Source organism: Castor canadensis, chromosome 8, assembly GCF_047511655.1.
Source record: "Castor canadensis chromosome 8, mCasCan1.hap1v2, whole genome shotgun sequence".
NCBI lineage: Eukaryota > Metazoa > Chordata > Mammalia > Rodentia > Castoridae > Castor > Castor canadensis.
The window spans coordinates 6,200,042-6,223,810 of NC_133393.1; the positions used below are offsets into that span (position 1 = coordinate 6,200,042).

At 44.7% G+C, this 23,769-nt stretch overlaps 1 protein-coding gene across 3 annotated transcripts in view; it reads left to right on the forward strand.

Moving 5' to 3' along the window:
- The window catches only part of Tram2 (translocation associated membrane protein 2), a 79,726-nt gene that overhangs the window by 13,155 nt on the left and 42,802 nt on the right, over window positions 1–23,769 (forward strand). The window contains exon 1 of one of the 3 annotated variants that reach the window (XM_074081957.1): window positions 14,123–14,914. The exons of the other annotated variants lie outside the window; for them this stretch is intronic. Within the exon in view, the coding sequence (XP_073938058.1) occupies window positions 14,717–14,914 (198 nt within the window). The 5' untranslated portion in view covers window positions 14,123–14,716. Of the gene's footprint in view, window positions 1–14,122; window positions 14,915–23,769 lie in introns of those variants that run through there. 3 annotated transcript variants of the gene reach the window in all.

Consider the following 23,769-nt stretch of genomic DNA (forward strand, 5'->3'; position numbering starts at 1 on the left):
ATTTTCCAAGAGATAGGATATAAAAAACTATATTTGTATTTTTAATATATATTGACAATTTGTTCTGTGCCCCAGAGGCAAGTGTCAGAGTTCATGTGACACAATTTACTGAATGCTTACCGTGAGCACAGTGCTAACTATGGAGACGCCAAAATGCACACCTTGCCCTAATTCATCATAATTCATTTGAAACAACCTAAATATCCATCTGAATTGAACCAATTAGGCAAATTATGGTATCATCATACAATGCAACATTACAGCTGTTTAAAAGAGGATGAAGTCATCCTTTATGTAGGACATAGGATGTCTGAGAAAAAGGGTACAGATTAGTATGTACAGGATGAGCCCATTTTAATAAAAAAACCTTGTGTTTGCATATGCAAAGGCAAAACTTGGAAAGATGACAGCAGATTGTCAACACTGATTTCATCTCTAGCAGACAGGTCATAGAAAACTTTAGCTTTCAACTTTATGTATCTTTTTTTTAAAAGCTTTTTTTTTTTTTTTTAACAGTAGGTATGTATAATTTTTAAGTTCATTTGACATCCCCCAATTCTATTTTGGAAGAAAAAGGCACTTGAGACAAGAATTATATCTGAAACAGTGGGTATCAACCCATGCAGGTGCAATAGTGCATGTCTGCATTACTAGTAAACACAGGAGTGGTTAGCATAGACGTCTTACAAACTGTGCACACCCAGAGGTGAGAGAGCTTTTAGATTCTAGCCATGAGGGAATTTTCATGAAAGAAGAATGGGACCTGGCTTGTCCCTTAGAGGATGAGTAACACATAGAGCACCTGACAGCTGTAGAATCAAAGTTAACTGATTTGTGTTTGAGTGCTTCCTTTGTGCTGAGCACTGTAATAAGTAAGCCCTTTACCTATATTCTCCCTTTCAGTCCTTGCAGTCACCCCGGGGGACAGACACTGTGACTGCTCCTGAGTCACATGAGTGAACGGAGGTTTAGAGAACCTGACCAGACTCTGGTGGTTCATCAATGGTAGGGCCAGAATGCAAAGCCACATGTCTGACTTCACAGCATGATCTCTGTGCTCCACTTTTTTCCCTCCCCCCTTCCCTCCTCCCTCCCTCCCTCCCTTTCTTCCTTCCTTCTTTCCTCCTTCCCTCCTTCCCTCTCTTCCTTCCTTCCTTCCTTCCTTCCTTTTTCTTCCTTCCCTTCTCTACCTTCCTCCCTCATACAATGGAACATTACAGTTGTTTAAAAGAGGATGAAGTCATCCTTTATGTGGGACATAGGATGTCTGAGAAAAAAAGAGGCTATCATTACAGATTAGCATGTACAGGATGAGCCCATTTTAATAAAAAAACATGTTTACATATGCAAAGGCAAAACTTGGAAAGATGCCTTCCCATCCTCCCTCTTTCTTTCTTTTTCTGTGTGAGGTACTGGGAGTTGAACTGGATCTCATGCAAACACTTGACCACTTGAGCCATGGTCCTTTTGCTTTTAGTTTGTTTTTCAGATAGATAGGGGGTTGACCTTTTGCCCCCAAGCCATCCTCAGACTTCTTGACTCCGCCTCCTGCGTAGCTGGGATTACAGGTATGCACCACCACACGTGACTTCTGTGCTCCATTTTAAACAGAAAGTGACTGAGGCCTGGAAATTGCAACTCACTTGCCCCAGATCACCCAGCTGTAAATTGGAGAGCTAGAGTATGAACTCAGGATACTCCCAGTGACCTGTGTTGCCTGTTACACTGATGTTTTCTGATGTGAATTACCCCAGATTTGCAATGGGAAACTGGAAGTTTCTAGGCCAACAGGGTTTGTGAAACTCTTCTAGGAAATGCAGATGCCTTATAAACTTGTTAAAGTAGCATTCAGTTCTTCTCAGACCCATGTGACTACCTCTTTTCAAATGGGTACAGTGGGTAGTAGCATTCCACAGGTCTATTTTGTGGAAGGCTACCTTGCTACCTTCAGATCTTACTAGGAGGGATGAGTAAAGCTGGCTCAGTGTGTGAACAGCACTCCCCTTTCTTTCTCTCTCTCTCTCTCTCTCTCTCTCTCTCTCTCTCTCTCTCTCTCTAAGCAAGAGTGCCAGCTGTAGTCTAGATTGGAAGTGTGTGAAGAAGAGTGTATTTGTTGGATTTATTGAGTATAATTTCTTAGGGGGGGCACAGGGCCATGTATCTGCTTCTTACATACTTTATTGAATCTTCCTGCTTTAGGACACATGGGAGAGGTTGTGAGGAGGCCCCTATTTGCCATCTCTTCATGGCTTTTTGTTTCAGTAAGTCATGATTCACTGTTGATAACAATTTCCTAGTTAATTGTCTCCATGGTTCTTAAACTCACATTCTTCAATCTGCCACATTTCATACAGGGAGTATTAGAAGTATTTTGGAAGGAGCACTTTTTTGGCTATAATACATAGCATTATTATATTTTGAAAAATGTGGTAAAGCATATATAACATTAAATCTGCCATCTTAACCATTGCAGTGTATAGTTAAGTAGTGTTGAATATATTCACATTGTTCAGCCAGTCTCCAGAACGCTTTCATTTGTCCCACAAGCATTTATTGAGCACTTACATAAGGATGCATAAGCTATAGTTGCACTCAGTGTAGGGAAAAAGAGTGGGAAAAGCATTGGTTACTGTTCACTATGGCCGGAGTGGGGATGCTCTCCTGATGAGAATTGGATCCTTAGGGGGCTCCTGTGCCTTGAGCCAGGGCCACATCACCACTCAGAGGTCCTGGGCTGCTTTTCCTCCAACTCCCTGCTTGGCCACCAGCAGGTCATTTCTTACTCCTTCACTCCCTGGAGAAATTGTGCCACAGCTACTCTCCAGAGCCCTGGGGAGACCAAGTCTGCAGATTCTGTCTGTGTGGGAGCTGTGCTCTGTAGCCGAGCCACGTGGCCTGGGATGGGGGCAGGGCAGGAGAAGGACACTGCTGCCAAAACTAGAACTTTACCAAACCCCAAATGAATGGTTTGCCCAAATATAGTATCCTGGACTGTCCACCCATCATGTTTAAACTAAATATACTGCTCTTCAGCCTGCAAGCCCAGCTTCCTCCAGGACTGATTTTCTGTCATCATTCCTTTTCTCTATTTCATGTAAAAGAAAAAAAATGACCGCAATGACGTGGTCCAAGTCTCAGACACAAGGGGCGTGTGTGAAACTAAACACATGGGAGAGGACTGGCTCCAGGTTGCATTTGGTTTTCTGCATTTCCATGGTGACCCTTAAAAGTGAAAGATAGTCCAGGGCATTTCCTCTGTGCAGGACACAGAGCTCCTTATGGAGAAGAACGTTTGTTATGACCATCATTTTGGAGAAGGTTTGTTAGATGATTGACTTGCAGGCTTTCCCAAGAAATAGAGGGCTGCAGGTTTGAGGCTCCATTGCCTTCCATCTCTGTATATACACTTTCTCTTTTTCATGTTGCCACATTGTGTCAGGTTTATAAATATGGTGACAGCACATACACAGTGCAAGTGCAGGCTTTGAATGCAAAGTTATTCTTTAAAAATTTTTTTTCCTGGATAGTATCTCACTGTGTATCTCAGGCTGGCCTTGAACTCACTGTGTACCTAAACTGAAAACGCCTGATTCTTTATCAACGGCTTCACTTAACTAGATAACTTGAGTAAGTTACTTAACTGTGCCCCAATTTTCTTGTCAGTAAAAGGAAGATAAAAATACAGGTACCCACCTCATAAATTTTTGAGGGATCAAGTAAGCTGATAATGCATGTATAGGAGTTTTAGAAGTGTGGTATACAGTGAAGGCTTAATCGATATGAGTTGTTTATTGTGCATGAAAGTTGGCACTGTTGTTGAATAGCCATTTTCTGCACATCTGATTTCCATATAGATATGTGCATTCTATACTTCTGGTGCGTCCATTCCTCTCAAGACATACTTACACCCAAACACTGACACCCAGGCCACCAAGACTGTTTGGGAGAGTTCAGGTTGAGTCAGTTGACTGAGGGCTTCTTTTCAGTAGCCTGTCTTTCCCTTTTTCTTCAGCCTCTAGGCCTGAGCCTCCAGCCCCTGGTGCTGCCCACGAACACCTCCCAATAGCATCTTGAGCTGCAGAATTGCCCCTCACCTTTCCCCTTTTATACTTCTGCTTTCCATTCCCATTGGAAAGGAAACTGTGAGGTTAAATTACATTCACATGAGCTGCTTGGAATATTTTATACTGAAGTGTGGTCTTAACCATCAGAGCATCTGTTAAAATATTAGGAATTTTGCATTTTATACTTACCGAAGGACTCTCTTTGCTATCTGTCTCGTATAAACAAGTTTCCTCGAGTTCTTCCATGTAACCCAGTTTAACTTCAGCTTTTTTATTTATACCCCAGCCCCGAGGTTTTTCAGTTATAATAAAAGTGCACACAGCAACTAAGAGATAGCATAAAGAAATGGGACTTCATAAAACTAAAAAAAAAAGAAATGGTCTTCTTCAAAAAAAGAAATGGTCTCTAAATTGAAGAGAACACCCACAGAGTGGGAGAAAATATTTGCCAGCTACACATCAGACAAAGGACTGATAACCAGAATATATAGGGAACTTAAAAAACTAAATTCTCCCAAAATTAATGAACCAATAAAGAAATGGGCAAGTGAGCTAAACAGAACTTTCTCAAAAGAAGAAATTCAGATGGCCAAAAAGCACATGAAAAAATGCTCACCATCTCTAGCCATAAAGGAAATGCAAATTAAAACCACACTAAGATTCCACCTCACCCCTGTTAGAATAGCCATCATTAGCAACACCATCAACAACAGGTGTTGGCGAGGATGCGGGGGAAAAAGGAACCCTCTTACACTGTTGGTGGGGATGTAAACTAGTACAACCACTCTGGAAAAAAATTTGGAGATTTCTTAAAAAGCTAGACATTGATCTACCATTTGATCCAGCAATACCAGTCTTGGAGATATACCTAAAAGACTGTGACACAGGTTACTCCAGAGGCACCTGCACATCCATGTTTATTGCGGCACTATTCACAATAGCCAAGTTATGGAAACAGCCAAGATACCCCACCACTGATGAATGGATTAAGAAAATGTGGTATCTATACACAATGGAATTTTATGCAGCCATGAAGAAGAACGAAATGTTATCATTCACTGGTAAATGGATGGAATTGGAGAACATCATTCTGAGTGAGGTTAGCCTGGCCCAAAAGACCAAAAATCGTATGTTCTCCCTCATATGTGGACATTAAATCAAGGGCAAACACAAGGGGATTGGACTTTGAGCACATGATAAAAACCAGAGCACACAAGGGAGGGGTGAGGATAGGTAAGACACCTAAAAAACTAGCTAGCATTTGTTTCCCTTAACGCAGAGAAACTAAAGCAGATACTTTAAAGCAACTGAGGCCAATAGGAGAAGGGGACCAGGAACTAGAGAAAAGGTTAGATCAGGAAGAATTAACCTAGAAGGTAACACACATGTACAGGAAATTAATGTGAGTCAATGCCCTGTATAGCTATCCTTATCTCAACCAGCAAAAACCCTTGTTCCTTCCTATTATTTCTTATACTCTCTCTACAACAAAATTAGAAATAAGGGCAAAATAGTTTCTGCCGGGTAGTGAGGGGGTGGGGGGGAGAGGAAGGGGGTGGGGGGGTAAGGGAGGGGGTGGGGGAAGGGGGAGGGGAGAAATGACCCAAACATGAATAATAAATAAATAAATAGATAGATAAAAATTTAAAAAAAAGAAAAAAATGCACAGACAGTATTCTGATTTTCCACTTAATGTTATATACAAATATTTTCAGATATTAACATTCTTTAAAAGATGAAGTTGTTCGTAAATGTCTGCTAGGACTGGATTGGTTAAAGTAATTTAAAATGGTGACCAGAAATCTGTGTGCAGGGTCATAGAATGATGTCTAAAATATAGATTTTTTTTAAGAGACCATAGATTTTCACGTTGGTGTGGCCTCTTGTTTTGTAAAAGTTTGGATTTGTTATATTTTTATAGAAAGATAATCCATATGGATGATTTTCAAAATAGAATTAGTGGGGCTTGAGGGTATAGCTCAGGATAGCACTTTGGCCTAGAATCCCAGCATACTTGAGGCCCTGGGTTCAATTCCCAGCCACACACACACACACAAAACAGAGCAAAAGAAAAAAATTGTATAAATGATTTTCTCTGTGTAAAACTACAAGTAATTGGGTGCTTTTTTTTTGTGCTTATATCTGTCTATTCATAATACATATATGTTTCAATAAATTATATTATTTTGATGATCATATGTTAGTCAGACTTTTGTTGCTATGACAAAATGCCTGACATAAGCAGCTTAGGGGGGGGGAATGATTTATTTTAACTCATTGTTTCAGAGGTTTTTTTTTCCCCTAGTCCTCGGTTCTGTTATTTCTAGGCCCATGGTGAGGCAGAACACCATGGTGGTGCGAACATATGGCAAAGGCTACTCACCTCATGGTAGACAGGAAGCAGAGAAAGAGGAAGGGATCAGGACCAGGTATCACCTTCAAAGGCGTGATCTACTTCTTCCAGCTCGGACTACCTCCTAAGGTTTCCAGAACCTCCCACCAGCTCCCTTGCCGCCAGCTGGGGACCAAGCCTTCAATACATGAACCTGTAGGGGATATCTAATGTTCCAACCACAACCATCAGAAAAATGATGAGGCTGTTTCATTTTGGAAAGGGAAAGTTTGGATTAGCATCAGAGTCTTTTGCTTGGACAGTGAGGTGGGGAGAGCACTGGTGCTTGGGTGTGAGAAAGAAGAGGGGGCAGGAAGGGCCCTGCAGCAGAACAGCTCAGGGGTGCTGGAAAGAAGAGCCCTACTCTTGATTTTAGAGATGCCATCCCATGTACTGTGATGAAAGCTTTGCTTTCTGAGCCTTTTGAAGAACACCTCTGAAAGTAAAAGCAGGTATTTTAAACTGCTCAGTAGAGCCTATACAAAAGCATCAAGAAAAACTCAAGATTGACTAGAAGTGGAAATGAAGCTTCTCACTTCCTGATGTTAAGTGCATAAGTCACACAAATAAAAAAGCCTGTGGTGAAATTCTACGCTGTTAAAGACAGCAGGTGAAAATTTAAAGTTTATGGAACCACACAACAGCCATTGCTGCCTGATGGTGGGGCTGTGCACTCGTCCTGGGTCAGTCTGCTTCTTCCCTTTGGTTTCCCGAAGGTGTCTGCCACACCCCATCCCCTGGCAAGGGGCGTGGTAAGTGTACAGGTGGAGGAGCAGGGCATGGCAGGTGAGAATGGTTGGGTTCTGTGGGGTTACAGAGTTTGATTGACTTGCAGAATCTCTGGCGCAAACAGCCTCTTCCCCAGGGCTGGAAGACTGAGGTTGGTGGTACTGCCCATCTTCACCGGCCAGTGGATGAAGGTACTCATACATTACCTGCTGTTGTGTGGCAGATGGAGCTGAGAGTGCTTGTGGCCTATCCACACATTTGTTAAAAGCCAGTATGTGTAGAGAGAACAGGAGAATGAACAGGGCTCAGCCAAAGGGATTCCCATCTAGAAAACAACACCAGAAATCACAAATGACAAAGGAATGGTTTTAGAAAGAGAAGAAAAGTGGTGAATTGTGTATTTGGGGTTTTTTTGGTGGTGTTGGAGCTTGGATGCAAGGTGCTGCCCTTGCTAGGCAGTTGCTCTGCCACTTAAGCCATGCCTCCCGCCCTCAGTGTTACACACTGAGTACCTGAGATCCAGGCCATGTGCTAGGTTTGACCTTTTAATCCCACTAATCCTCTCGGCAATTCTTTTTAAATAGATTCTGTCTGTGCACAAAACAGCTAAACAACTCCATTCCAGAGTGGGTGAGGGTAGAGCTGGGATTTAAATGCCAGATTGTGCCTACCACCTCTCAGCAAGGAGGCCCGGGAAGGGAGTGCTTCAGGTTGGAGAGGAGGCAGCAGCTGTGGAGAATGACTGAAAACAGATAAGCGGTCTAATGCTACAAAAGACTCCTGGGCCAGAACAGCTCGGAAAATGCTAGGCCTAACCTAGTTCTTTATTGCAGGACTTGTTAATGCCTGTTAATGTAGTGGTCATGTGCAGTGTATGTCTGTACCAAACATATTCATTGACCTTAGAGAGGATTTTAGGGAACAATATCATCAGAATATCTTTTCGGATACCCAGGGTAGTTGTACTGTTTGGGGAGGTGTCATAATCAAAGGTAAAAAAGGAAGGAGGTTCAGGAATGCTAGATTAACTAGTTAGATATAATCTAAGCCACAGGGAGCTAGGGAAGGGTGTGTGTGTGTGTGTGTGTGTGAGAGAGAGAGAGAGAGATTTTGCCTGGCAATTCTAACTAGGATGGTAGCAGGAGAGGAGGAAAGTGGGTGAGCCTTGAGGCAGAGAAAACACCATCTTTCACAGGCTGGTGAAATGAGAGTGTTTAGTTCTTTGGTAGCATGGAGTGGTTACAAAATGGGTTTAATAAAATAATAAACGAATAGGCCAACAGGGGGCTGTGGAGGAATCAGACATGGGCAAACGTGGAGCTCTCCTGGGCTCTGGGTTTGCCAAGTCTCATGGGAGTTAGTGATGTGCTTAGGAAAGATCTGGTTAGAAAAACTAGACTTAAGTGTCACTAGACCGGAGGCAGCCACCTGTAGCAGGGATTCCCAAGGGAACAAGATTTGAGGTGGGACCCCAGCCTAGAGGTGAATCTGTATCCTAGAAGCATATGGCAGAATCCATGGAAAAGAAGGGACTCTAAAGAATATTCTTCAGAAGATAAGGATATCTGACAAGGTGGAAGGGAGTAGCCAGAGGTTGCCTGGCTGGTTTGTGGCTGAGCTGCCACACAACAGGTTTCTTGCCACCTCACTGCATTTGTTCCTTTGCCTGTTTCTCTCTGCTGTTCACTTCCTCTTCTTGGTCATATATATGTTGCCATTTGAGGTATAGATGTCTATGGTGTTGAAGGTGGCTTTCCTAGCAGGTGTGGCCACCCATTCCCACCAGGATTTCAGTCTGTCCTTTCTCCCCTTTGCCTATCTTGTCTCCCCAGTGCAGTGGAAGGCTGTGTGGCTTTGTCATGTTGCCCTCTGGGCAGTCCCCTCTGCATCCTTGCCCTTGGGCCTTACACAGGGAGCCCAGACTAAGTCTGGAAGCCACCCTGGCTGCCTGGGACTGCTGGCTGTCTGTGTCCTCTCTTCTCTTGCCTGGCCTCGCATTGGGGCGGCTGTGGCCCAGGGCCTGCTTGTCTGCGCGTGGCTGGGGTTTCCGTGTTAACGTTCCCAAATTGGGATCACAGAGGATCAAGTGTCCGTGTTGTCTGATCACGCTGAGCCTCCTCAAGCGGCCAGCTGTGAACTTTTCAAAGGGCTGTGTATAATTGGCTTGGGAGATGCTGTGGGGGACTGAGATGGGACAAAGAAGTCAGTTTTTAAATGGAAAAAATAAATGAACATAACAGCCTTGGGCCATTTGGGTGGGGTATGATGCTGGGACACATTGAAGCCCCTTCTTCCCTCCATATTTCTCCACTTCCATAGTCCTCTTTGGCGGTCCTCCCCAGTCCTGCAGACCCTGCTGTGTGAATCGGCCTCTGTCCCCCCTCCCTCATTATGCATTCCTTTAATCTGACCCATCTCCAGGTCGCCAGCTGGCAGAGACTCAGCAGATTCCAAGCCCCAGCTGGTGCCAGAGTGTTTACACGGGCAGGCGGGAAGCTTGGCAGACAACTTGCCCCCAAGCCACTCAGCTGTAGGAAAAGGTAGAAAGACATCCAGAGATAAGTGGCTGCTTGTTGCACACTTGCCCTCCCCTCTTGGACACCTCCTTCTCCATGCCCACACTCACCCTGGTTACCTCTGTATCCTGGGAAAAAAAGGGGTGGGGGAGAAGAATCCTTTTGTGAAAAGAAGTCAATGGCTGGGGACTCCCAGGGTTGTCCCCCCCAAGCCCGGAGCAACCCTTTCTATAGCATCTGAGCACAGAAAAGCAAAGTTCCTTGACTTCTGGATTGCAGCAGATCAGATATAAAAGACACTATTCATCCATAGAAAGCCAGTTCTTATTCATAATGGGTGTGGTTTTTCTAAAATGATAATAAAACCCAGGTGGCCAAGTGTTCACGAAACTGAAACTGGGACTTGTCACCGCAACCTGAGGTCAGTGTTGCCTTCTTGATCCTGCAGCTCATCTTCATCCTCAACGAAGGCCCCTCTGAGACACCTGCTTACCGGCCCTCAGGGGCGGTTCTTGTTGAGCATTTGTGAGAAGCCGGTTCCAGGGTGTCCTGCAGAAAGAAAACTGTTCCAGACACTGGTTGTCAACACTTGAGCATTCAGAACTGAGGTGGCTGGCTGGCTGACTCACATTGGCTACATGAAGGGTACCAGCAGGGTGCATGGAAGAGGATTGTCCTGATTTGCAGTTTTTCTGCCAGTGGTTCCAGTGCTGAGGTTAATTATCACCATGTGTTGATATTAAGCCTTTTATCTGTGATGCATGGCTACATCAGTCAGGGTTCCAGGAAACAGGGTAGTGAGGACCAGTTATTGAAGAAAGTAGTTACTAGGATATGGACTGAATGAAGGGGAACAGTAACGAACTGTAAAGCACTCAAGGGGAGACACTGCTAAGCCTGGAGGAGCTGCTGATAGAAGGGATAGAGAACTAGGATGGAAAGGAGAGAGACAGACAGACAGACTTGAGAGATCTGTGCATGAGGAAGGAGAGGGGCTGGACCTATGCAATAGTGCTATAGTCATTTCCATAGCTGCCTAGCAGGGAGGGAACGAGATCATGGGTATGCTTCTTGTGATCTCTAATCTGTAGATTCAACCTGAGGCCCATTGCTGGACTCCAGAAAAACCAAGTTGTATGTCCTGAGTGACAGGGCAGGGTTAGAGAATTACTGAGTAGCACTTCCAGATTCTATTCTACCTCCTCATGTTGGACGACAGCTAATCAGAAAGGGTGGCAAAGCTAAACTGATATTCCTGCAAATACTCAAATCTGTGACAGTAGGCTTTTCCTGACTGTAATAAGCCACATAGTAACATTTCTACTTTAAGCTACTCATTGCCCTGATTTTCTGGTGAGGCCAGAATCACCCTTCTTAAAGTGGCAGCCCCATTAAATGTCTCCACTTCCATCACCTGCAACCTGTTCAGACATACACCAGTGCCACCAAACCCATTTCCTTCTCTTGCCCCAGTGCTTTGCACCCTTTACCCTGAGGGACCAATAGGAAGTTCCAGTGTGGCACAAATGGATTTCTGGTCACCATGTGCAATTATCATTAGTCTTTGGCTGTGTCCAATGGGAAATTGCATCCTTGACAGTTTCACACAGATCTCTGACTCACTTGTCCATTAGGCAGCTGATTAAATTTAATTGGTGAATTATGAAATAAGGGACAGTATTTAGAGGCTAGCACAAAAGGTTTTGATATCTTGTTACAATGTTGTCTCCTTTACTTTGAGGGAAGCAGTCATCTCTTTATCTTGACTTGGGTCATTCTGGGCAGCAAGGCTTTGAAACGTGCACGGTGCTGGGAGAGATGTCCCCACTGATGAACTCAGGAGACAAAGACCACTTTGAGGCCCTAGCTTTTGGAATGAAGAATGAAGGAAGGGAGGGAAGAAGAGAAATGAGAGAGGAAGGGAGGGAAGGAGAGAGGAAAGAAGAAAGGGAGGAAGGTAGGTAGGAAAAAGGATAAGAAGGAGGGAGGGAGGGAAGAAGGGCTCTGAGGCCAAGTCACACAGTGAACAGTCCTCCACAGCCACCATTACTACATTAAACTGAACCATTCCATCTCCAGGCCCTTGGGTGCTCCTAAGCCTCCCCCTCCCTTCTGCTTATTCACACTCTGTATGTCTTCCTGATTCAGATCACCCCCTCTCACAAATTTTCCAGAGGAGACCCAAAAATCCCTTCCAAACCAGAGCACTAAGGGATATTTGTTCATTCCCCTCTGAGCAAGGACATTGAGAATGGGAGGATGATTAGATACATAGAATCTACTCTGAGTAAGGGAGTCTTCCTGTGCCCAGTGCTGCATCCGGTCCTGACCTGTGACATTTTTTCTAATCTTAAAACTAAGTCTGCATACATCAAAAGTTTCACTTTGATTATTAAATTTCGAGCACAACAGTCAAGTAGTATGGTGTTTGAGATTCCTGATGTCCCAGTCAGAGATTCTTGGGGTTCTAATCCCACTTCTGGGCTTATTAGCTGTGCCACTTTGGGTAAGTGTCTTAAGCTCTCTGAGACTCACTTTTTCTGCACATTAGGATGTCTGGGAGGATTAATGAGATCACTTCTCGAAGTGTTCAGAGCAGTTCCCAGCATGCCATAGGAGTCAGTAGGTTGTAAAGTGGTTTCATATAGAGTGAACAGTGCCTGACATTTCATAAGTCTCACACATTAGATGGCATCAGTGTTCCTCACAGGGGTGTGGAGGCTTATTTGAGGTCATTCTGTAAAGTGTCTTCACCTTGCTCGGCTTGCAGTAACTGTTCAAAGAGACGTGGTTGGTTGGCTCAGCTCTATACAATAAGGGATGTAGATTCATCTGGTTGATGGCAATGATTCCTGATGTGGCCTTTGAGGGAAGGATGTGGCTCTTGTCATTTTTTTGTACCTCCTGTAGCATAATGCTTAACAAATACTTTGCGATTGAAGGATTAAATTTTTTAAAATGCTACTTTTCTGGAGACTAGAGACATTGGTAGTGCTATACAAAGAGGTTTCTGGGCGGTAAGAGTGTCTGTCCTACCATCGGCTTTCTGCATGCATGTAGGCGTGTGTGCACCCATACACAAACACACCCCTAATGCTTCCTTTGACACATCTGTTTAGAATACTGGTGTGGCTGTTGGGAGATCCAGGAGGAAGCTGGGAGTTGCCCTGTGGCTGTAGTGGCAGTTACAGCTGCCTTAGAGCAGAGTCTTGGCTCATGGCCAGGCACTTATCTGTATGTGTACAGGTTCTGATTCCAAACTGATCAGTCGGCCAAGAGGCAATAAAAGTTGATAGACTGATAGGAAGCTGGAGGCCTTCATGGCCCTCTGGCCCTTGGGTACCCTAACATCTCTCCTGGGAACCCATAGAGTAGTCATCCCTTATAAATCCATCCTAGTGGTCCTGCTTCTCTCTCTTGAGAAAGAATCAGAGTGAAGTCATGGCTAATGGAGAGTGACAGTGAAGCATTGTTTCAAAGCAGTATATTAACTGGATAGCAGAAAAATGTCCTAGACCCTGTGTGAATGTGATGGAAAGAGGGATGTTAATTTTGTTTTTGCCTTTCTTTTTCTGGAAAGAGGGATGTTAATTTTGTTTTTGCCTTTCTTTGTCTAAGTCCTGCTCTTCATCAATTCCGTGTTGCTCTACCTCCTCTGACTTACATCAACCCAAGGGGTGTCTACTAAGCATCTTCTTCATATCTGGAATGAGATGAGTGTCAGAACTGCAGAGGGAGTGGGGTGCCTTGGACACCCCTCTTTGCAGTTCTGGGTCTCATCTCCTAAAGAAACACCCCTGGTATCTATGTAATTGAGAAGCTTTTCCCTCTTCCACTTCCCTCTGGGGGCCTCTCTCCTCATACCCACAGGCTAAGGCTTCTCCATCCACTCCCAGCTCCCCATCTCTTTTGCTTTCTTTCATAGACAGGCAGTCCACACTGTATCCCTGTCTCCCACTCTGTGCTCCCCGTGGGCACCAGCTTCTTCCCTCCTTTTCTTTCCCTCATCATTTGCTCAGCAAGTTGCCAGTGACCTTTTGGTTCCTGAATCCAAGCCTGTTCCAGTCTCTTGGGACCCAGAAGTGACCACAGTAAAAACCCTGCCCTGGTGCAGCTCACACTGCAGCCCTAGGTAGACTGTACTCCCTGGAGTTTCTGGCTGTGCCACATGGACTTCTCAGAGCCCTGTCCTCTCTTGGCTGCTGGGCCACCTTGTGCTGTTCCTATGACTTCTCTGACTGCCTTCTCTTTTTCCTTCTCGCTTCTGTCACACCCAGCCATCATGGCACCCTGGGAATGACTGTTGTCACCTGGAACACATTTTACTTAAATTACACATTTGTATGTCTGTTCTGTACAAGACCTTGAGTGTTACTCTTATATTTATTTATTTTACTTTATTTTTGGCAGTGCCTGCCTGTGCTTAAGAATGCTATATGACTACCTCCCCCATTTGGGATAAGCCCAGTGCCCAAACTGCCAAAAATGGGTCTTCATAGGACTTGGCTCCTGCCAGTCTTCCAGCCTCATCCCCTTTCACACACAAACCATGCACCTCTGAGAGTCCCGTTTCTCCTGCTTCTCTGCCTTTATGCAGGTGGCTGCTTCTGCCTGCACTGTCTTTCCTGCCTCCTTTTGCCTATTCAAACTTCGGGAGCCTTGTTAGGCAGAAGTTCATTGGTTTTCTGTGAGGAAACCTTTCATGTCTCAGACCCAGCATAAGTCAGGGGCCCCTCTGCTATTCCCCTAAATCTCCAGAATGTGCCTCTCACATTGATTTTTTGCTTTGTTTTGTTTTTGGGGTACTGGGGTTTGAAACCAGGGTCTCAAGCCCACTAGGCAGGTGCTCTAACCACTTGAGCCATCCTGCCAGCCCTCACATTGATTTTATTAGTCAGCTTGTCCTCACTATAACAGACTTAAAAAGAGAAAAGTTTGTTTTGCTCACAGTTTTGGAGGTTGCAGTCATGATCAAGAGGCCCTCTTTGCTTTAGCCCTATGCCAAGGTTCACATCATGGCAGGAGCAAAACTGCTTACCTCATCAAGAGCGAGAGAACAAGATGTGGCCTGTGTCCCACAAGCCCTTTGGAAGCACACTTCCAATGACCTGAGGACCTCTCACAAGGCCCCACTCCTTAAAGGTTCCACCTCCTCCCTTTGCACCACCCTGGAGAGCAAGTCTGTGACGCATGGGCTGTTGCTGGACATTCAGGTAACACCCAGACCATAGCATGTTATAAGGATCTTTTGCATACTGGTTTGTCTGACTGGGCTGCAAATCTGGGGTGCCTGTCCTGCCTGGAAGGGTGTCTGGAGTAAGGAGACAGCATCCATGTATCTGGGTTTTGAAGGAGCAGAGTTTGGAATGTGGGGGAGGTGGGAGCATCAGTGGAGTCTGGGCAGGGGTCCTGATTTTCTCCTGGCAGAAGGGAGCCATGGAGGACTACAGAACAGTCCTGTGATAGTTTAGAAAGATGGATCTGCTGTTTTTCCCAGTGCCTGGCCAACGGGAGATAGCAGACACTACCTCCAAGTGTAGTTCTTTCCCTGCCTATGCATGGGTATGCCTTGGTTTCTGCCTCAGGTTGTGTTTGCAGTGGGGGAAAGGAGTGTAGTGGGAGAGCACACTTAGCAGTAGCTAAGGGGAGAGAATGACATTCTCCCCTTCCTCCCCCACTCCTTGGCTGGGAAAATCTTTGCTCTTTCCCTTCCCATTTCTGTGTGTGTCTATGTCCTGCCCTTCTTAGGTCCTTGCTGTGTGATTGCAGAGAAATTATCTGTGCTTCTTGGTTATTGGTGACCAGGCATTCCTACCCTTCTTGTACCCCCCTGAAATAGAGTTGCTGCATGGCTCAGGGCAGGGGCCCCTAGTCTGCATGGACCTTGCTCCCAGGCTGGGTTCATCAACAAGGGGGACTGCACTTGAGCCTTGGGTGAGGGTGTCTGGTACTCCTGGCAAGTTCAGATGTGGTCCACGTCCTCCCTTCTTGCGGGGGTGCTGAAGGCTGTAATGGGGACTGGCCCAGCCCAGGGAAGAAAAAGCACCACGTTGTCTTAGGTGTTATTTAAAACATCTCTTTCAATTTAGTGTAATGAGATCTCCTAGTAGTGTATATAATTTGTGTGTGTGTGGTGGGGGGGGAGGAAGGGAGGGGAAGAGAGGGAGAAAAAGAGGAAGAGGGAAGGAGGGGAGGGGAGGGAAAGGAGATTGAGAGGAGAGGAGAGCAAAGAGAGAGGAGAGAGGAATATAGCATTTAATCTAAATACTGGCATTTGCCCAGGCCTTGTTTATTTATGTCAGGGATGTGAGGTGATTGACTGTGGCACACTGTGGTCACCTGAGGCCATGCCTTTGGTGTTAGATTTGTACTTTCTGTCCATCTGTGGCACCTTTCCTGGGAACATTTGCCTTACATGTTGTCTTTTCCCTTCTCCACTTTGAAGGTGATTCTCAGTGACTCCTTGTGAATATTATTTCCTGAGGGAACAGGGATCTTTGAATGCTCAGTGTTTTTCTTTAACTTTGTTAACCTTGGTCTAAGTCACCTTAATCAAATATCACCATTCTGTGCCCTCATGCAGGTGGTCCTTAGTTGGACTTTATAGACTCAAGCTAAAAGGACTCATGCCAGCCCAGACATTCTGGCATCTCTTACCTGGGAGTAAGATACACTCTTGTCACACAGACAGGTCAGGACTCTGACTAAGGTGCAAAGAGCAGAGCCTGAGCAGTGCATCTTCTTTAAAAACTCACATGTTCGCCTCCCAGCCCCAGTTCACTCAGATAAAACATGGTAGAGGTGAACACCCTCTTCATGTGCCTTCACTCAGATAGCTACAGGGACCTGAAGGCTTCCTTTGAGAACTATCTCAGCTCTACTACAGGCCAGATTTTGGTCCCTGGAGATGGCTTCTCTTTGCTGCATCCTTGTCAATTCAAGTCTCATTTTTTTCTAGCAAGCTCTAATCCACACTCTTGGCTCCTCCATTAAAATGCAGGGGACAATGCTGATGCTCTGGACAGGGACTTTCCAGATGGCAGAGAGTGTTGGAAATGACCACAGTAGATCACTGTCTGCTGACTTGGGCCTTCCCAAAGTGCAAACAAACAAAGGATGGCAAATACACCTGGGCCCTGCCTGCCTCCGCTATGCCAGGCCTGTGGAGCCCGTGAATAATCCTTCCAGTTTCCAGAATGCCAGGAAATGCCACAAGTGCCTTGGGGATGATGCTTCCTGGCACCCACTCTTAATGCTTGCTGACCATTAGCAGTCGACTGTCACAAACCCATCTGTGATGTTAGAATGTCCCCCTCTCTCTGTGACTCCTGCCTGTGGAGTTAACATGTCTTTATAAACTGCAGTTAAAATGACACTGTGTCATATTGATGAGATGTTCCTTTTCTGCAGTAAAATCTGAAATGTTTCCTAATCTTAGCTCTTAAAAATGAACCACTCACAGTTTAAAATTCTACACTCCAAAGCACGTTTTTTCTGTTTTTAACTTAAATTCATTTTAAGGAGGATATTGCATATAAGCAGGTAGCTTTAGGCTAAAAGTAAAATACTTTCTCCTGACCAGTGTGTGTGTGTGGTGTGTGTTTATTGATATTGACACACGACCGTTGATTTGAACTCTGTCATGTGGTGCAGGAGAAATTTGTCTTAAAAATACCGGTATTCTTTAAAATTATTTTGCATGGGCAATTCTTTGCTTTTGTTAGTTTTTAGGTTCCACAAGGAGTGGTTTAGAAATACGCTGCACTATCAAGATAAGGGGAAAAGCTGTTGGGGTGTGTGTGTGAAAGAGAGTACATGAATAAGTGAAGTCTGTAATTCTAGCTAACTGGGAGGCTGAGATCAGGAGGATTTTGTGGTTTGAGGCCAGCCTGTGCAAAACAGTTCATGAGACCTCATCTCAACAGAAAAAGCATGGTGGCATGCACCTGTCATATCAGCTATAAAATATCGGAGGATCATGCTTTAGGCCCACCTGGGCAAAGAGTGAGAGAGCCTGTCTCATCAAAACTAACAGAGAAAAGTCTGGCATCTTGGCTCCAGCAATAGAGTGCCTGCCTAGCAAGAAGGAAGAAATATCTATCCTGGGGCTCTTTTGGGGAGAGGATGATTGTGTGTGTGTGTAGACTTTCAGAAAAGAATTTTGTCTTATGCAAATGCATTTATTTTATGTAAAGCTAGCACATAGGTCAAGTACAATCTGTGCAAGTACAGATTGCATGTATATATAGTCTTTTTAGGATTATAGGTGATATAAAGAAAATGGGAAGGGCTGTCCCTAGGTCACCTCTTGTTTTTCAGCACTTGATTAATTCCCCATATTGGGACTACATGAAATGGCAAGTTAAGCTTCTTATGTATGTTTTTTAAAAGCCCAACCTCAAAGATTACACTCTTCATAAGCAGAGTGAGATGGTGCACACCTCTGATCCCGCACATGGGGGGCCGAGGCAGGAGGATCTCAAGTTTGAGGTTAGCCTCAGTTACATTGTGAGACCCTGTCTCAAAAAAGCAAAACATCAAAAAAAAAAAAAAAACCCTCAAAAGTTCCTTCCTCTTTTTTTTGGTGGTACCGAGGTTTGAACTCAAGGCTTCACGCTTGCTAGGCAGGCAGGCGCTCTGCTGCTTGAGCCACTCTGCCAGCAACATGTTCCTTCCTAAGTTCCTCTTTATCCAAGCATAAAGGTTAGCCTTTTGAATTGATTAATACAGTAAAGCAAATAATGCAATAAAATTGTGGCTGCTCTGATGAAAAGTTATACTCATACATATGCATTGTCATTCTTTAATCCACCATGACTTCATGGTGTTGTGACCACAGGCCATGGTGTATGTACCTGGTCAGCTCTGCCCCATTCTCATATCCGAGCAGTTCTTCGGGTGAGGAAAACAGATCACGAGGCATTGCTAAAAGCCTGAGTTTCTGGTACTTAGCCTTTCCTTCTGCCTCTGTCAGTCATCCAAAACAGAGATTTTCAGAAAGTGAGAGTAAAAGCATCTTTCTCTCAGCCATCTCTGCCTTTTCTTGAGTAGTGGAGGGCTGCGGACTGGCCAGACCATGTGCTGCCACACACCTCACACATGCAAGTGATGGGAGACCTACCAAGCTCTCATGAAGCTAGAAGTTCAGGACACAAACATGCCAGGGAAAGAAAAAGAAAGGCTAAAATACTTTTTTTTGGCAGTACTGGGGTTTGAACTTAGGGCTTTGTGCTTGTAAGTAGGCACCCTACTGCTTGAGCCATGCCTCTGACCTGAAAAGACTCTTTTATTAAAGAAAAAAAATTCTTCCCCACCAATTGGGTGTAACCATCCAATGTTTTCTTGTCTGACTGAAATTTTCCTATCCACCACCTCAGCAGAAAGATGCAAAATCAATTTTGGGAAAGGCTGAGTGGAGATCATTTGACTTCCTGCTGGGGGAAGAGGGGACCAACCCAGCCTCAGCAGGACAATTTGCCTGGCTGGAACCTGTGCTTCCAATCAAGAGCAAACGCGTGTCCTCACTGTTACTTGAAGAACTTGTGCTGTTCTGTGTTTCTGCCCCTTAGATGAGATAATGGTGTCCATGGGACAGAAGTTCTCAGCAGAGCTGCTTCTATGACAGTCAGCCCTTATACCCCGTCCTGGCTTGGTGTGCCTACGAGCAGACCAGAGTAAAGTTAACAGAAGGATTTAGTACCTACAGGGAAGCGATGTGACTGCCTTCATCACTGTCCTCTGTTTTATCTTTGATACCTGCTGTTGAATTGCAGTGAAAGAACAGACCAGGCATGCAGAAGCCTAGGTGTACCAAGTGCCCATGGCTGAGAGGCCAGTGGGTTAACCAAGGGGCCCTATTTTCCTGCCTGTCAGACTGTGTCACAATATACCTTAAATTTTTGGAAAGGCCTCTCAGCAAGTTTGTTAGTGTAAGGCTGTGTTTTTGGCATTGAAGACCAAGTGGAATTAGGAAATGATAGCCTTTTGGAACTGAGCAGGGGAGGACTTTAAGGACTTTCCTTATCCTTTCCGTGCTTATGTGTAAAATGGGAACACTGTTAGTACCTACCTTATGGGTTTATTGGCCGCACTGAGTAAGCACTTCTTGCTTTTAGCTGTCACTGTTGTTAACAAATGAAGAAACTAGGGTCCACAGAGGTAATATTCCTTGTCCAAGGTCACCCAGATGGGTCTAGAATCCACATCCAGTGTATTCAACTGAAGCAGTAGTTTTACTGGCATTTTTAGTTTAGTGCAACCAAGAGCTCAGGTCCATGTGCCCCTAATAGAACATGGCATGGGGAACAATTTTGGTTTTGTTATGGCTACACGGGCAGGCTCAGTATCTCTGCCTTTGTGTTTCGTACCTTATCGAGTTAAAATTTTAATGCACTTTCTCTCTCTCTCTCTCTCTCTCTCTCTCTCTCTCTCTCTCTCTCACACACACACGGAGGGGGAGGGGGAGTGGCCCCTCCTATGTAATTTAGTGTTCTCTCTTTGCATTAGTGCATTAGCACATTGTCACTTTTAACCTTTCACCCACTGAGCTTGGCATTCAAAATGCTATTAAAGTCAGTAATGTTTCCTATAAACAGTCTTAGAGGGATAAGAAATAATTGGAATGACATTTTTAATAGGCCCCTGTTTCTCAGCCCTCTGTGCTACACAAACCCAACCAGTACTTGCAGAGACGGGCTTGTTAGTGTTTGTTCCCTCTCCTGAGGTCAGGAGAGGGTTATGGAATGAAGATTTGGGGTGCCAAAGGACCTTTGAAAGCACACAGTGGTTTTTGTGATGAGCAAGTAGGATTACTCTTTTGGTCAATACCCTTTTCTCTTTCTCCTTCTTTTCCTCTCCCTCCTCTTCCTCTTCCTCCTCCTTGTTAGAATTTAGAAGCTCCTAGTGAATTTAGAAGCTGATCACTTTTTCCTCCTTCAGATGAAGAAGCTAAGAGCCAAATTTCTGATGATGAGTGGGACTTCCTGGAATACACGTTTACAGATCAGCCTCATTGCTTGCTCCTTCTCTTTGCCTTTGATATGTCTTTTGTTTGGTTGGTTTTGGTTTTGGTCCTCTGCTTCCATTTTTTTGTTGTTGTTGCCAATTCTATATTATGTGCTGTATTGTGTGTATGCAGAACTTGTTTTTGGAACAAGTTTATAAAAACTCAAGTTGACTGTTGCCTTTTTGCTTGACTTTTGTGAGGTCTTGGGAGGCCACTTTCCCTCTCTGTCCTGAAGTTTAGTTTCTTTATCTATGAAACGGAAACTGAGCAAGTCAGAACTGCTTATGAAGAAAGATGCGTGGTTTAGAATTGGTTTCTACTGCCAGTACCAGGGGCGTGGGATGGAAAAATACTGGAATCTAGTATTTTTGCCTTAAATCAGGATTCTAGAGCCTGTTCTCTTAGAATTATGTTCAGAAAACACGTATTAAGCATTCATCTGTGGTTACTAAATATTACAGCTGCTTGCAGTATGAGTTCATCAAATGGATATTTATGAGACACCTAGTACATACCCAGCACTGGGACAGACCCGGCGAGAGAAAACAGTTACACAGAAGTATTAACATGGGCAGGTGATGGGCTGCAGATCACAATCTAGCTGGCTGAGCACAGTCTGGCTTTTCTGCTTGATGGTTGTGTCCCTGTGACAAGCACTTATAGCTGAGTCAGCTTTGGCCTCAACTCCATTTAAGACTGTTCATTGAAGATCTTCAAGGCAAGAAAGTTCCCCACTCTCCCGGAACTTACATTCTCATGAAGCAAGAGACGGTTTTAAAAGAAAGATAAATCCCTTCGAGCTGAGCGCTTAAAATGGGAGAATTTTATGGAGTGTAAATTATACCTAATAAAGCTGTCTTGGCTTCCATGGAGCTGCCATTCAGGTTTGCCCTAATACATTTGATCCTCACTATTTGTGGATTTTGTTTTTTGTGAATTCACTTACTTGCCAAAAATCATTTGTAAGTCTAAAATCTATATTTGGTTTCCAGGGTCATTCACAGATGAACACAGATGGGCAAAAACCCCAGTCATCCAACATGTACTTTCTCAGCTCATTCTTGTTCCTGCTCTCATCCTATAAAGAAGTGTCCTTTTGTAGTCTGTTTAGGGCCGTGGGTTTTTTTGGGATTTTTCAAGAATAGTGCTGAAGTGCTTTCTGGTGCTCCCGAACACAAGAAAGCTGTGATATGCCCCAGGGAGAAAATATGGGGCAGACATGTTTCATTCAGGCAGGAGCTATAGTGCTGTTGCCCATGAATTCATTATGCATTAAATAAGGTGTCTTTTAGCAGCCCACATAAAACAAGGTTATGTATTGATCTGTTGGTGAAAATGTGACTAGAGGATTGTATGAACCTAACCTTGCATTTTTCCTGAGTACAATGTTTCAGCATTCACTAAGTAAGTGTTTGCAGTTACTTCATAGAGCATAACTACTGTGAATAGTGAGAATCAACCATATATGCAGGGATAGAGCAAGACTAGATATGGAGCCCACATCCCAAATGGCTGTCTTTCTGGGGAGAAAGAAAAATGCAAGGATTCTCGGACTTGGCTGCAGGTTAGAAAGCTCTGGGGATCTGGACAAAATGCCAGTGACCTACAGGGCCTGGTTTAATTGGCTGGGGTTTGGGGGTTGGGTGTAGAATCCCCTCCAGGAATTCTAATTACAGCCAGGGTTGGTTGAACACCAGTGTTCTACACATCAAATAATAGTATTTCTTAGTAATGGACACCAGCCAACTTAAGGAGGCACCTCTGGGGGCCCAACACAGCTGATGACCCCCAAGTGTTCTCAGGGCCAGGACTGACTGTAAGAGACACTATAGACTCAAGGCATTGGCCAGTCCCAATCAGGAGGTCCAGAGCCAGAGGAGGGCTTAACTGGCTGTGCCCCTGTTCAGGAAAGGGAGGGTCTTTCCCTTCATTTTTCTAGGAGGATTCTAGGTACCAGAAGTGACCCCACACATGCCCTATTCCCTCACACACTTGGAGAGAGGCATTTCCCAAAGGACACTTTGGCACTCTTAGAAAGGGGAGAGTCAATGTCAGGCAGCCAAGACCCTGCAAAAGCTCCCCTTCTCTTCATTGTGGTCTTAAAAGGCAAGTATAAACTGAATGTTGTGGTGTACAACTGCAATCCCAACACTTGGAAGGTTGAAGCAGGAGGACTGCGAGTTTGAGGCCAGCCTGGGCTAGACAAGTACATTTTCCAAATGAAACCAAGGGAGAAGTTTGCCGAGGCATGGTAGAGTATGTAGTAAATGTTTCCTGCCAGCTTTTCTCCCATTTCCTTCAGCTCTTGATCTTCCCTCACAGGGATTTTGGTCTAAAAAGACAAACTTGAACAACTCAGAAGTTAGGTGGTGGGGCAGGGATAACCTGTGAACTGACTCAGAAAGGCAGAACCATCACAGCTGCAGTGGCCATCGGGCTTCATGAAAGCTGTATTCAGTTGGTTTAGGGGCTGGATGGGTCTTGAGGAAAAGGCTGTCCATAACAGAGGGTAGCCCAAGTGCCAGCTCTGGAAGCAGCTCCCACTAGAGATTAGGAACAGAGACAGTTAAGCAAAGCAGATTTGGCTTTTGTATTTTCATCTTACTCAGTGAGCAGTTATTAAGCACTTACTACATGCATCTGGGTTAGTTACTTGAGAGAGCATTTGGGGATAAATGAAAGCACAGGAAGCAGTAGCTGGCAGGAGCAGTCGGTAGTTGTATGGAGATGGTAGCAATCATGAAATACAGCACAGTGAGGGAGGGCCCACCCCCTGCATCTAGGAAAGCATCTCAGAGAGGTCACTGTTGAGCAGGGTTACGAAGGATGAGTGAGATTCTAGCTGATAAACTCAATGGCAGGGGAGATGGTTATAGAAGGAGGGAACAAAATGACAGGGGCTAATCCCCCCCCACACACACACACAGAGAAAGTAGAGTATTTTGACTGAAACAAACTCATCTATTCTCAAGGAAATACAGAAAATTGGGCTGAAAGGGAGGTCATGAAGGCTGGACAAGTTCTTAAGGACCAAAGCAATATTAATTTAGGGTAGGGAATGGG